The 15,743-nt window shown below is 44.7% G+C and overlaps 1 protein-coding gene across 1 annotated transcript; it reads right to left on the bottom strand.

The window, feature by feature from the left end:
• Window positions 1-331: 331 nt before the first annotated feature.
• Window positions 332-3,295, bottom strand: LOC109736532 (cinnamoyl-CoA reductase 1). The gene is made up of 6 exons (XM_020295745.3): window positions 2,991-3,295; window positions 2,660-2,826; window positions 1,552-1,737; window positions 1,233-1,395; window positions 789-978; window positions 332-597 (listed from the first exon to the last, which is right to left on the bottom strand). Exons 1-6 carry the CDS (start codon window positions 3,118-3,120, stop codon window positions 465-467), a joined length of 969 nt encoding a protein of 322 aa, XP_020151334.1. The 5' UTR covers window positions 3,121-3,295; the 3' UTR covers window positions 332-464.
• Window positions 3,296-15,743: the final 12,448 nt, after the last annotated feature.

The raw sequence follows: 15,743 nt of genomic DNA, 5'->3' as shown, positions 1-15,743 counted from the left end.
GGGTCACAAGGACGGCCGACGAGCGCATGTTGTGCCGCCGTGCGGGAAGCCAGCGAGTGCGGATGACGATGAGCGGTTGTGCTGGGTTCTATCCTCTTTCTTTTTTTTTCTTTTTGCTTCTTTGTGAGACGAACGAATGATCGTACGGTTTAGAAGTGGCCTATCGTGTGGTAGTGCAGCGACCGGCCCAAATTTTTGGGCCGGCGCGCCGGCGCCTATCACTCGCCCAGGCAATATGTTCATGCTTTAACAGGTTCAGTAATCACACAATATATGCAGGCAGTCACTCATAGAAGCACCAGAACACCGCGCAAGACCTCAGGAATAAAAATACACATAATATTCCAATCTTTCTTTTATTTCACGTGATTCCCTTGATGATTGTGTCACCAGCTTATTTTGTTTCACTGCTTACATGAACCAGAAGGAGTTTGCAAGCATTATTACTTTCCCTAGTTGGATGCTCAGTTCAGGATGCCAGATGCTTTGTAGGATTCGACGCTGTCTCCGAGGGTCTTCTCTACAGGCCTGAAGGTCCACCCTAGCTTCTGAAGTTTCTCTGAACTCATAACGTTACCTTCTTCCACCTCCGTAAAGCTGCAAACCAATTCGGAGAGAAAGCAGGTTGCGTCCAAGTTAAGCATGGAGAGGTATTTGTCAAAAAAAAAAAGCAGGATACTTCCATATCATACGCATTTTAGGGTATAGTAAGTGCCTCTAGCTTGTGAGGATTGAAACAGTAGTAAGAATAAGATGAAACAAATTTGCCTGCTGAGGAAGGCGCTTACTTTTTGGGATAAGTGTACGTTGGATATAAGGTCTTCAGAATGCTTATGACATCAGAGACTTTTATTCGTACTGGACTGCAGATGTACCGTCCAGATGCCGCTGGATTTTCATATGCCAAAAGAAGAGCATCGGCAACATCACGAACATCCATTAGATTCCAGAATCTATTTTCTACAGTCTCATGTTCTCCTGCAAAAGAGAGGTATTTCAGTTTTACAGAAACGAAACTATATATAAGCCTAAACTAGTTTGATCTTTTGAACAACTTTGATTTTAAAAGTACAAAGGTCCATTGTGCGATGCTTGGCTCAGTTAGAAACAAGCAACAGAGGGCAGACATCATTGTCTGATGCCCAAGTTTACACAGAGCAATATTGACTCGTCTTTCATTCTTTCATACAAGTGCATGTAAAACAAGCGAACCCGAAGATAAACACACCCACCTTTGAGATATTTCAGAAGAATTTTGCTGCTCGCATTCACTGTAGGCTGCATCAAGGGGCCAAGTACCAACGATGGTAAAATGGCTACAACATCCAGCCCAGTTTTTGCTGCATAAGCAAAAGCCTCACGCTCTGCGCGCGTTTTGGAAAGCAAATACCAGTCCTGCCAGAATGACAACACAGATAACTTATTTCAAATAGGCCATCCCAAGCAAGGAATTACAACAAGAGACCAGGAATGGTTTGTGCAGTTTGCTGAAGAGCATCATATTGTTAGCACGCCAAGTTTTACCAAATGCAAAGGCATTGACCTACTTACCTCACCCTTTCTGCAGAGATCCTCGTCTGACCAGCTGTCTTCAGTAAATACTTTGCCCTTAGGCCAGTTAGGATTATTGAACACAGCGGCACATGAAGACACTATGACAACTCGCTTAACTTTTGCCTCGTTGCAAGCCTTCAACACATTCAGTGTGCCTGTTACTGCAGGGGCTATAACTTGTTCCTACAAACAAGCAAGTAATAGATTGTTAGAATACCACTAGTTCCTAGAAATTAACCTTAAGTTTTTTTGCTGATGTCATGGTTTGCACAAATGATAGAGAGGAGAACCAGTGCATATGTCTAATTTCATAAACTATGTTTATAGGGGAACATGGATATCCTGAAAGGATGGTAAAAAATTGTAGATCTCACATGTTATAAACTGAATTCAGTATGTCTCCTGTGAAAAAGTTTTATTTTATCAACCAGGCTTTCCTTTCCATTAATTGCTTAACGGAAATAACAACGTATCCAGTCTTACATAACAGCAGACGAGATAGGAAAGAGAGAGCTAGTTGGGGATTAACAAACCCGCTACAAGATGAAATCAAACCACTTGCTACGAGGCAAAAACCTGATAACACCAAAAGTTATCACTACAGACAACCTGAACACACATCAAAAGAACTACAACCAGCAAGAAGTAACCACAACTTCATATTAGGAAAGGACTCAGCTGGTGAACTCCTATTAATAAGAAGTAGTCCTATATGACTCTCGGGTCGGTCCACCACCTCCTTCCACGTAGGCATAGTGTCGGTCCTATATGAATCTACTGTTGCTGGTATGTCGGCCTTTTTTTTAATTTTATGTCAATTTATTAGTGTTTGGCTGTGTGCATCTTAGTTATGCAGAGGCCGGTGTTGCTCATCATACTTTGCATCCACTTGATGCTACATTTTGAGTTAATAAAAATGCCCTTTATAAAAAAATTGAATAAGAAATGGTCATTTCTAGAAGAAAATCCTTGAGAATATAAATCAAGGTCTCAAGGTGAACTAAACTTCACATCTAACTTGGGACGTTCACCTGCATGTCTCCTCGTTTTACATCAAAACCCCATAAAACTGAGATAGCGAAACACGTGCACTTGAGAAAATGACCTCAGGGTTGGTTGGTCTGCCAGAAGGGACAGGGCTAGCAACATGGAAGACGCCCTCACAGCCAGCGACCGCCGACGCAATGCTGCCGTAGTCCATCAGGTCGGCGCTGAGCAGCTGCAGCCTCTCCCCGGCACCTTCTAGCGCCTTGAGATGAGCATTCTTAGCATCTGCAGCATATGGGCACGCACAGAACAAACCACCACCATCACCAAAAACTGAAAAAACATCCTCCTGGGCGAGCATAGATCTTCGACGGCGCAGGCAAGATGAAAGGGAATTTTTGGGAGGTGGGAAGGACGGATCGAAGCGAGGAAGGAAGGCAGGCCCTTACCGGGATCGCGCACGGTGCCGCGGACGGTGAAGTGGGGCTTGGAGAGGAGGAGCTTGACGAGCCACGAGGCGACGAAGCCCCCTGCGCCGGTCACGCACACAACGCTCGTCGTCTGCGCTGCCGCCTCCATGCTCCCGTAGTCCCGTCTCTCTCTCACTCTCTCTCTCTCTCTCTTGCTCTACTACCGCCCACGCTGCGCGGCGATGACGGTGGTACTGTGTTTTGTAGTGTGCGTGAGCCGCGTGGAGGAGTTTGACGCATCACGCGCGGTGTGTCTCGCCACGCTTCGGGGAAACGATTCCCCCGACCGACCGGCCGCTCATACGGAGGGAGTACTATTTTTGGAAAGGCTTTGATATCATAAGGCTCATCCCATCACGTCGCTGTCTCCGTCTAATAAACAAGTAACGATGCGTTGTTACAGTGGACGAAAGCAACGGCGCACGAGCACACGCAGGGCAGGATTTACTACTAGAGTAAAAACCAAGGAGAAGAAAACATCTTGTAGCTGAATCTGCTGGCTGCTGGAGAAGAGGGGGCCACGATTCACTGCCAACGCGCTGACACACCTTCGTGTACCACTGCACCGGCACGGCAGCAGCAGGGTGTAGTGCAGTGTAGTGTCGCATGGGCAGGTCAGTGAGCGGTCCTTCCCTATCCATTCGGCACGCCTGCACTGACCCCGCCTGTTCATGTCTTCATTCGTCCTCTGAAAAGTGTGTACACCCACGCTGATATGGACTCGTTTTTCGCGCTCTCCCTCTCGTCTATCCGCCTTTGAGCCTACGTGGCGTGCTGTTCACCGAACACGTACCCCAGCCGAAAACTGCGACTATAGATCAAAGGTAGTATAGCTAGCCGCCGCCTCCTCTTTGTAAAAAAAGCTAGGGTTTCTGCCTCCCGCCGGCGCCGCCGCAGATTCGCTCCTCTCCGGTGGCCATAGGGCCATGGGGCGCGGTGGATCTCAACAAGGGCCGACGGGAGGGTTTCGTTTTTAGTTGTTTCTTTCAGTTTTGCTAGGGTTTGTGTCCTGCTCATGAAGACGAGACGGCGGCGGCTTTCTGAAGATGGAATAAAGGTCTCCCCGCCTACGCCCCGTTCCGGCGGTGTGTCTAGCACCGTTGGTGGGCGTGTGGAACTGTGTCTCCGGCGGATCTGTCTTTGGTGGATTTGCTCGGATCTCGTCGTTGTTCGTCTACGTTCGTGTGTCTTCGAGTTGGATCCTTCCGATCTATGTTACTCTTCGTCTGCGGTGGTTGTTGTTCTAATGCGCTGGTCCTACGGGGCCTTAGCACGACGACTTCCCGACTGTCTACTACAACAAGTTGTGCCCGACTCCGGCAATGGAGGGGCGATGATGGTGGCGCGCCTCCGGCTCGCTTCAGTGCTTGTAGTCGTCGCTAGGCGGTCTACGGATCTGGATGTAATTTTTTATTATTTCTGGTATTCGTTGTACTGCCATGATTAAAGATAAATAGATTGGAAATTTTCTTGAAAAAAAACACGTACCCCAACCTGGCATGGGTTTTTCTAGACGGTGAAAAAGGGCTGTGTAACCTTCCCAAAAAGAATCACTATATCTCTGTATAAATGTGAAAAACTTGCTCAAATGCCCCGTGAAACATGTTTTCCGGTTAACATTGCTACTGAGCACTCCCATAGGGCATGTATAATGATTGATAAGATAGTCTTATTTTAAGTCTTGCATGTAATTTAGAGAGTGGCAAAAAATGTCTACAATAGGTCATCTTTTAGCCTTATCTTTAATAACTAGTCATCCTTAAAAATATGATGAGACATATTATGCTAAGAGATCATCTCTTGTCTTCTCTTAAATAAGAGAAGACAAGCCTTTTCTTATGAGTTCTTTTTCCTCAACCCCATCACTTATCCTACGTGGCACTTCTAAGATAGCACCACTGTACATGCCCGTAGGAGCTGAAAAGGGCATCCAAAGACAGCCCCAACTTCTCCCCTAACTGTTACTACTTCCGTCATGGTTTATTTATTGGTATTCTTTATAATTTGTGCCAATTTTTTTATCAGAGATTTAACTAACAAAATGTTAATGCATGTCAACAAAAAATATATCGTTAGATTCGTATTTGAACATAGTTTTCAATATTATTTTTTTGCGACATGCATGAACATTTTGTTAGTTAGATTTATAGTCAAAATTTGACATAAAATACAATAAGGACCAATAAACCAGGATGGATGTACGGAAATCAAGCGGGAGAATGGGGATGTCCGAACTAGCAGTGGTGTAGATGCTCTTGGAGCCAACCCGTATCTCACCTCCTTTTCTTACTATATGACCCATTGCGCGCTCTTGGCGTAAAACCAACTGCAGTCAAGAAGCCAAGCAACCTATGAGCAATATATTTTATGAATGGTCCATGAAGGGCCGCAAAAAAAGGGCCTTTGGTACACTCTACATGACTATAAATAACCACAAATATAACTACGGTAAGAAGCAATGCATAACCACATTAGCAAATATACTCATAACCACATCAACATTTGTGTGCAATCAAAACAATAGCATAGACACATGCATAAGCACACAGTTGCAAGCCCGGTAGCCCGGTACGGATAACCTAACAAACATAGATAACTACTCTTGGATCAAGCGCTTGTTCATGCTGGCCACACTTAGCCACGACCTCCGTGCCAGAAAGGTCAAACATGACCTAAAATTATCCTTAGCCAAGACCTTGAAGGTGAGAAAGTACATGATCTTCAATTGGTGATCCACTGCAAAGCCGGACCATCCTTGGTCAATGGTGGGTCTCCTTTTAAGCTGTCCGAGCTTCATCTTCCAGCTGCAATCGGTGATCGTGCTGAGAACGATTTCTAATGGGATGACACCTATGCGCAAAAGGGTCGGGATCGGAAGTAACTCCAGATCCCGTGCAAAAATCACCTTGGAAAAGTAGGTTGGCCCCGTGTCCTCGTGGAAATGCCCAAACATTCGCTGGCCTTCCCCAACACTTCTTGGAGGTGCTGACCTATACCCTTGGAGCAGTTGGCCAGAGTATTATTGCTAATGAAAAACTTGCTTGTAGACGATTGCAATGTCGAATGCCACATCACTCCAAGGTGCTCTAGATTTGTATTGCGCAGTATTGCGCCAACTCTGGTCAGCTGATCAATGAAGCAAAGTCTAGTATTTTCTTCGGTCTAAATACTATAGTGGAAATCAGACATAGTGTATATTCTAAACTGAATATTGAAGGAAATATGCCCTAGAGGCAATAATAAAGTTGTTATTTATATTTCCTTATATCATGATAAATGTTTATTATTCATGCTAAAATTGTATTAACCGGAAACTTAGTACATGTGTGAATACATATACAAAACAGAGTGTCCCTAGTATGCCTCTACTTGACTAGCTCGTTAATCAAAGATGGTTAAGTTTTCTGACCATAGACATGTGTTGTCATTTGATGAACGGGATCACATCATTAGAGAATAATGTGATGGACAAGATCCATCCGTTAGCTTAGCATTATGATCGTTTAGTTTTATTGCTATTGCTTTCTTCATGACTTATACATATTCCTCTCACTATGAGATTATGCAACTCCCGAATACCGGAGGAACACCTTGTGTGCTATCAAACGTCACAACGTAACTGGGTGATTATAAAGATGCTCTACAGGTGTCTCCAAAGGTTTTTGTTGGGTTGGCATAGATCAAGATTAGGATTTGTCACTTTGTGTATCAGAGAGGTATCTCTGGGCCCTCTCGGTAATGCACATCACTATAAGCCTTGCAAGCAATGTGACTAATGAGTTAGTTGCGGGATGATGCATTACAGAACGAGTAAATAGACTTGCCGGTAACGAGATTTAACTAGGTATGATGATACCAACGATCGAATCTCGGGCAAGTAACATACCGATGACAAAGGGAATAACGTATGTTGTTGTGCGGTTTGACCGATAAAGATCTTCGTAGAATATGTAGGAACCAATATGAGCATTCAGGTTACGCTATTGGTTATTGACCGAAGATGTGTCTCGGTCATGTCTACATAGTTCTCGAACCCGTAGGGTCCGCACGCTTAACGTTCGATGACGATTTGTATTATGAGTTGTGTGTTTTGGTGACCGAAGTTTGTTCGGAGTCCCGGATGAGATAACGGACATGACGAGGAGTCTCAAAATGGTTGAGAGGTAAAGATTCGTATACTGGAAGGTTGTATTCGGACATCGGAATGGTTCCGAGTGATTCGGGTATTTTACCGGAGTACCGAGGGGTTACCGGAACCCCCCGGGGAAATATTGGGCCTTAGTGGGACTTAGTGGAGAGAGAGGAGGGCCGCAAGGGGTGGACATTCCCCCCTGGCAGTCCGAATTGGGCTAGGGGGAGGGGGCGGCGCCCCCCTTTCCCTCTCCCTCTCCTTCCTTTTCCCTCCGGTGGAGAAAGAAAAAGGGGGGGGGGGCGAATCCTACTAGGACTAGGAGTCCTAGTAGGACTTCCCCCATGGCGCGCCCCTCCTGGCCGCCGGCCTCATCCTCCCCTCCTTTATATACGGGGGCGGGGGCACTCCAAAGGCACATCAATTGTTCTCTTAGCCGTGTGCGGTGCCCCCCTCCACAGTTTACTCCTCCGGTCATAGCGTCGTAGTGCTTAGGCGAAGCCCTGCACAGATAACATCACCATGACCGTCACCATGCCGTCGTGCTAACGGAACTCTCCCTCGACCTTCTACTGGATCAAGAGTTCGAGGGACGTCATCGAGCTGAACGTGTGCTGAACACGAAGGTGCCGTACGTTCGGTACTAAGATCGGTTGGATCGTGAAGACGTTCGACTACATCAACCGTGTTAAACTAACGCTTCCGCTTTTGGTCTACGAGGGTACATGGACACACTCTCCCCCTCTCGCTGCTATGCATCTCCTAGATGGATCTTGCGTGATCGTAGGTATTTTTTGAAATTGCATGCTAAGTTCCCTAACAGTGGCATCCGAGCCAGGTCTATGCGTAGATGATATGCACGAGTAGAACACAAAGAGTTATGGGCGATAATATTCATACTGCTTACCACCAACGTCTTACTTTGATTCAGCGGTATTGTTGGATGAAGCGGCCCGGACCAACATTACATGACCACGTTCATGAGACCAGTTCTACCGACATGCTTTGCACACAGGTGGCTGGCGGGTGCATGTTTCTCCAACTTTAGTTGAATCGAGTTTGACTACGGCCGGTCCTTGTTGAAGGTTAAAACAACACACTTGACGAAAAATCATTGTGGTCTTGATGCGTAAGTAAGAACGGTTCTTGCTAGAAGCCTGTAGCAGCCACGTAAAAATTGCAACAACAAAGTAGAGGACGTCTAACTTGTTTTTGCAGGGCATGTTGTGATGTGATATGGTCAAGACGTGATGAGATATAAATTGTTGTATGAGATGATCATGTTTTGTAAAAGTTATCGGCAACTGGCAGGAGCCTTATGGTTGTCGCTTTATTGTATGAAATGCAATCATCGTGTAATTGCTTTAATTTATCACTAAGCGGTAGCAATAGTCGTGGAAGCAATAGTTGGCGAGACGACAACGACACTATGATGGAGATCAAGGTGTCAAGCCGATGACGATGGAGATCATGACGGTGCTTTGGAGATGGAGATCAAAGGCACAAGATGATGATGGCCATATCATGTCACATATTTTGATTGCATGTGATGTTTATCCTTTATGCATCTTATTTTTCTTAGTACGGCGGTAGCATTATAAGATGATCCCTCAATAAATTTCAAGGTACAAGTGTTCTCCTTGAGTATGCACCATTGCTACAGTTCATCGTGCCGAGACACCACGTGATGATCGGGTGTGATAAGCTCTACGTTCACATACAACGGGTGCAAGCTAGTTTTGCACGTGCAGAATACTTGGGTTAAACTTGACGAGCCTAGCATATGCAGATATGGCCTCGGAACACTGAGACCGAAAGGTCGAACGTGAATCATATAGTAGATATGATCAACATAGTGATGTTCACCATTGAAAACTACTCCATCTCACGTGATGATCGGACATGGTATAGTTGATATGGATCACGTGATCATTTAAATGACTAGAGGGATGTCTATCTAAGTGGGAGCTTAAAGTAATATGATTAATTGAACTTTAATTTATCATGAACTTAGTCCTGATAATTTTTGCATATCTATGTTGTTGTAGATCAATGGCCCGTGCTACCGTTCCCTTGAATTTTAATGCGTTCCTAGAGAAAGCTAAGTTGAAAGATGATGGTAGCAACTACACGGATTGGGTCCGTAACTTGAGGATTATCCTCATTGTTGCACGGAAGAATTATGTCTTGAAAGCACCGCTAGGTGCAAGACCCGCTGCAGGAGCAACTCCAGACGTTATGAACGTCTGGCAGAGCAAAGCTGATGACTACTTGATTGTTCAGTGTGCCATGCTTTACGGCCTAGAATCGGGACTTCAAAGACGTTTTGAACGTCATGGAGCATATGAGATGTTCCAGGAGTTGAAGTTAATATTTCAAGCAAATGCCCGAGTTGAGAGATACGAAGTCTCCAACAAGTTCTATAGCTGCAAGATGGAGGAGAATAGTTCTGCCAGTGAACATATACTCAAAATTTCTGGATACCATAACCACTTGACTCAGCTGGGATTTAATCTTCTTGATGATAGTGTCATTGATAGAGTTCTTCAATCACTGCCACCAAGCTATAAAGGCTTCGTGATGAACTATAATATGCAAGGGATGAAAAAGACAATTCCCGAGCTCTTCGTGATGCTAAAGGCTGCGGAGGTAGAAATCAAGAAGGAGCATCAAGTGTTGATGGTTAACAAGACCACTAGTTTCAAGAAAAAGGGCAAAGGGAAGAAGGGGAACTTTAAGAAGAATAGCAAGGAAGTTGCTACTCCCGGGAAGAAGCCCAAGTCTGGACCTAAGCCTGAAACTGACTGCTTCTACTGCAAAGGGACTGGTTACTGGAAGCGGAACTGCCCCAAGTATTTGGCGGATAAGAAGGATGACAAAGTGAAAGGTATATTTAATATACATGTTATTGATGTGTGCCTTACTAATGCTCGTAGTAGCGCCTGGGTATTAGATACTGGTTTTGTTGCTCATATTTGCAACTCGAAACAGGGGCTACGGATTAAACGGAGATTGGCTAAGGACGAGGTGACGATGCGCGTGGGAAATGGTTCCAAAGTCGATGTGATCGCCGTCGGCATGCTACCTCTACATCTACCTTCGGGATTAGTTTTAGACCTAAATAATTATTATTTGGTGCCAGGGTTGAGCATGAACATTATATCTGGATCTTGTTTGATGCGAGACGGTTATTCATTTAAATCAAAGAATAATGGTTGTTCTATTTATATGAGTAATATATTTTATGGTCATGCACCCTTGATGAGTGGCCTATTTTTGTTGAATCTCAATTGTAGTGATACACATATTCATAATATTGAAGCCAAAAGATGCAAAGTTAATAATGATAGTGTAACTTATTTGTGGCACTGCCGTTTAAGTCATATTGGTGTAAAGTGCATGAAGAAACTCCATGCTGATGGGCTTTTGGAATCACTTGATTATGAATCACTTGATGCTTGCGAACCATGCCTCATGGGCAAGATGACTAAAACTCCATTCTCCGGAACAATGGAGCGAGCAACTGACTTATTGGAAATAATACATACTGATGTATGCGGTCCGATGAGTGTTGAGGCTCGCGGCGGGTATCGTTATTTTCTGACCTTCACAAACGATTTGAGCAGATATGGGTATATCTACTTAATGAAACATAAGTCTGAAACATTTGAAAAGTCTAAAGAATTTCATAGTGAAGTGGAAAATCATCGTAACAAGAAAATAAAATTTCTATGATCTGATCGCGGAGGTGAATATTTGAGTTATGAGTTTGGTCTTCATCTGAAACAATGTGGAATAGTTTCGCAACTCATGCCACCTGGAACACCACAGCGTAATGGTGTGTCCGAACGTCGTAACCGTACTTTATTAGATATGGTGCGATCTATGATGTCTCTTACTGATTTACCACTATCGTTCTGGGGTTATGCTTTAGAGACGGCTGCATTCACGTTAAATAGGGCACCATCTAAATCTGTTGAGACGACATCATATGAAATGTGGTTTGGCAAGAAATCTAAGCTGTCGTTTCTTAAAGTTTGGGGCTGCGATGCTTATGTGAAAAAACTTCAACCTGATAAGCTCAAACCCAAATCGGAGAAATGCGTCTTCATAGGATACCCAAAGGAGACTGTTGGGTACACCTTCTACAGATCCGAAGGCAAGATATTCATTGCTAAGAATGGATCCTTTCTAGAGAAGGAGTTTCTCTCAAAAGAAGTGAGTCGGAAGAAAGTAGAACTTGATGAGGTAATTGTACCTTCTCCCGAATTGGAAAGTAGTTCATCACAGAAATCAGTTCCAGTGATTCCTACACCAATTAGTGAGGAAGTTAATGATGATGATCATGAAACTTCAGATCAAGTTACTACAGAACCTCGTAGGTCAACCAGAGTATGTTTCGCACCAGAGTGGTATGGAAATCCTGTTCTGGAAGTCATGTTACTAGACCATGACGAACCTATGAACTATGAGGAAGCGATGATGAGCCCAGATTCCGTGAAATGGCTTGAGGCCATGAAATCTGAGATGGGATCCATGTATGAGAACAAAGTATGGACTTTGGTTGACTTGCCGATGATCGGCATGCCATAGAGAATAAATGGATCTTTAAGAATAAGACTGACGCTGACGGTAATGTTATTGTCTACAAAGCTCGACTTGTTGCGAAAGGTTTTCGACAAGTTTAAGGAGTTGACTATGATGAGACTTTCTCACCCGTAGCGATGCTTAAGTCTATCCAAATCATGTTAGCAATTGCCACATTTTATGATTACGAAATTTGGCAAATGGATGTCAAAACTGCATTCCTTAATGGATTTCTTAAAGAAGAGTTGTATATGATGCAACCAGAAGGTGTTGTCGATCCTAAAGGTGCTAACAAAGTGTGCAAGCTCCAGTGATCCATTTATGGACTGGTGCAAGCCTCTCGGAGTTGGAATATACGCTTTGATAGTGTGATGAAAGCATATGGTTTTATACAGACTTTTGGAGAAGTCTGTATTTACAAGAAAGTGAGTGGGAGCTCTGTAGCATTTCTAATATTATATGTGGATGACATATTGTTGATTGAAAATAATACACAATTTCTGGATAGCATAAAAGGATACTTGAATAAGAAGTTTTCAATGAAAGACATCGGTGAAGCTGCTTATATATTGGGCATCAAGACCTACAGAGATAGATCAAGACGCTTAATTGGACTTTCACAAAGCACATACCTTGATAAAGTTTTGAAGAAGTTCAAAATGGATCAGTCAAAGAAAGGGTTCTTGCCTGTGCTACAAGGTGTGAAGTTGAGTCATACACAATGCCCGACCACAACAGAAGATAGAGAGAAAATGAAAGTCATTCCCTATGCCTCAGCCATAGGTTCTATCATGTATGCAATGCTGTGTACCAGACCTGATGTGTGCCTTGCTATAAGTTTAGCAGGGAGATACCAAAGTAATCCAGGAGTGGATCACTGGACAGCGGTCAAGAACATCCTGAAATACTTGAAAAGGACTAAGGATATGTTTCTCGTTTATGGAGGTGACAAAGAGCTTGTCGTAAATGGTTACGTCGATGCAAGCTTTGACACTGATCCGGATGACTCTAAGTCGCAAACCGGATACGTATTTATATTGAATGGTGGAGCTGCCAGTTGGTGCAGTTCCAAGCAAAGCGTCGTGGCGGGATCTACGTGTGAAGCGGAGTACATAGCTATTTTGGAAGCAGCAAATGAAGGAGTCTGGATGAAGGAGTTCATATCCGATCTAGGTCTAATACCTAGTGCATCCGGTCCAATGAAAATCTTTTGTGACAATACTGGAGCAATTGACTTGGCAAAGGAATCCAGATTTCACAAGAGAACCAAACACATCAAGAGACGCTTCAATTCCATCCGTGATCAAGTCAAGGAGGGAGACATAGAGATTTTCAAAATACATACGGATCTGAATATTGCAGACCCGTTGACTAAGCCTCTTCCACTAGCAAAATATGATCAGCACCAAGACTCCATGGGTGTTAGAATCATTACTATGTAATCTGGATTATTGACTCTAGTGCAAGTGGGAGACTGAAGGAAATATGCCCTAGAGGCAATAATAAAGTTGTTATTTATATTTCCGTATATCATGATAAATGTTTATTATTCATTCTAGAATTGTATTAACCGGAAACTTAGTACATGTGTGAATACATAGACAAACAGAGTGTCCCTAGTATGCCTCTACTTGACTAGCTCGTTAATCAAAGATGGTTAAGTTTCCTGACCATAGACATGTGTTGTCATTTGATGAACGGGATCACATCATTGGAGAATGATGTGATGGACAAGACCCATCCGTTAGCTTAGCATTATGATCGTTTAGTTTTATTGCTATTGCTTTCTTCATGACTTATACATATTCCTCTCACTATGAGATTATGCAACTCCCGAATACCGGAGGAACACCTTGTGTGCTATCAAACGTCACAACGTAACTGGGTGATTATAAAGATGCCCTACAAGTGTCTCCGAAGGTGTTTGTTGGGTTGGCATAGATCAAGATTAGGATTTGTCACTCCGTGTATTGGAGAGGTATCTCTGGGCCCTCTCGGTAATGCACATCACTATAAGCCTTGCAAGCAATGTGACTAATGAGTTAGTTGCGGGATGATGCATTACGGAACGAGTAAAGAGACTTGCCGGTAACGAGATTGAACTAGGTATGATGGTACCGACGATCGAATCTCGGGCAATTAATATACCGATGACAAAGGGAATAACGTATGTTGTTGTGCGGTTTGACCGATAAAGATCTTCGTAGAATATGTAGGAATCAATATGAGCATTCAGGTTCCGCTATTGGTTATTGACCGGAGATGTGTCTCGGTCATGTCTACATAGTTCTCGAACCCGTAGGGTCCGCACGCTTAACGTTCGATGACGATTTGTATTATGAGTTGTGTGTTTTGGTGACCGAAGTTTGTTCTGAGTCCCGGATGAGATCACGGACATGACGAGGAGTCTCGAAATGGTCGAGAGGTAAAGATTTATATATTGGAAGGTTATATTCGGGTATTTTACCAGAGTGCCGAGGGGTTATCGGAACCCCCGGGGGAAATATTTGGCCTTAAAGGAGAGAGAGGAGGGCCACAAGGGGTGGCTGCCCCCCCCATGGCAGTCCGAATTGGACTAGGGGGAGGGGGCGGCGCCCCCTTTCCCTCTGCCTCTCCCTCTCCTTCCTTTTCTCTCCGGTGGAGAAAGGAAAGGGGGGGGGGGGGATCCTACTAGGACTAGGAGTCCTAGTAGGAATCCCCCCATGGCGCGCCCCTCCTGGTTGCCGGCCTCCTCCTCCCCTCTGTTATATACGGGGGCGGGGGCACCCTAGAGGCACATCAGTTGTTCTCTTAGCCGTGTGCGGTGCCCCCTCCACAGTTTACTCCTCCGATCATAGCATCGTAGTGCTTAGGCGAAGCCCTGCGCGGATCACATCACCATCACTGTCACCACGCCGTCGTGCTGACGGAATTCTCCCTCGACCCTCTACTGGATCAAGAGTTCGAGGGACGTCATCGAGCTGAACGTGTGCTGAACACGGAGGTGTCGTACGTTCAGTACTAAGATCGGTTGGATCGTGAAGATGTTCGACTACATCAACCACGTTAAACTAATGCTTCCGCTTTCGGTCTACGAGAGTACGTGGACACACTCTCCCCTCTCGTTGCTATGCATCTCCTAGTTGCGTGATCGTAGGAATTTTTTTGAAATTGCATGCTAAGTTCCCTAACAAATATCATGTGAGAGGCTCTATCAATAAATACCTTCCCAGGTAGGTATTGACCGAAGTGACAACTTCATTCATCTGCTCGAGAGAGTTGTTGCGAGAATCATGTGTTGGAACGAGAACACTTTGCTATCAGTGGCAAAGAGGTTTTTCTCAAGGCAATTGTGCATGCTATTCCAACCTATGTTATGTCAGTGTTCAATATCCCAAAAAGCATTTGCAAGGAAATTTCTAACGCAATTGCTAGAATCTGGTGACTCTTGTTTCAGGCACACTAATTGCTATTCCCTCCGTCTCATAATATAAAAGTGTTTTTATATTAGTGTAGTGTCAAAAACGTTCTTATATTATGGGACAGAGAGAGTAGTTTGGTGGATGGATCTTTCTGTGCTTTTTATAAGGCGACTGATGGGCGCCGGTGCGCCGGCCCAAATTTGGGCCGGTCGCACCAGCAACGTCCGATTCATCCATATACAACCGTCAGATCTGACACCCCCGTACAGTCGTCTTCTTCCTCCTCACACCATTCCCCACGCTCCCACAAGCAGAGCATCGCCCCCTCCTCCACCCCCTCCCCCCGATTTGCCGCCGTCGGGGTCCTGGGCGCCGAGCTCTGGCGGGGTCCCGTCCATTGCCATCAGGAATACATCACGGCCACCAGTAGGTCCCCCAGCGTGCAGTCACTGACGGATTGCAGCTCTAAACCACCCCCTCCCCTTCTTCCAGCTCGTGGTTCGCCATGGTTGCAACATCCCCTCATCGACGTCGCCGCCTCCGGCTCGCCGCAGCCGTCGGCTTGCATCGTGGTGTCCAAACAAAAAATCTGAAAACAAAACAAAATCCTCCCAT

Source organism: Aegilops tauschii, chromosome 7 (genome assembly GCF_002575655.3).
Source record: "Aegilops tauschii subsp. strangulata cultivar AL8/78 chromosome 7, Aet v6.0, whole genome shotgun sequence".
Lineage (NCBI taxonomy): Eukaryota > Viridiplantae > Streptophyta > Magnoliopsida > Poales > Poaceae > Aegilops > Aegilops tauschii.
This window is presented reverse-complemented; position numbering and strand designations above follow the sequence as displayed.

Excerpts from the sequence above, each read along its gene's own strand:
- LOC109736532 (XM_020295745.3), bottom strand. The coding sequence starts at position 3,120 with ATGGAGGCGGCAGCGCAGACGACGAGCGTTGTGTGCGTGACCGGCGCA. Across the intron at positions 2,827-2,990 it reads CGGCACCGTGCGCGATCCCG|ATGCTAAGAATGCTCATCTC; the intron begins GTAAGGGCCTGC and ends CATATGCTGCAG. Across the intron at positions 1,396-1,551 it reads ATCTCTGCAGAAAGGGTGAG|GACTGGTATTTGCTTTCCAA; the intron begins GTAAGTAGGTCA and ends TCATTCTGGCAG.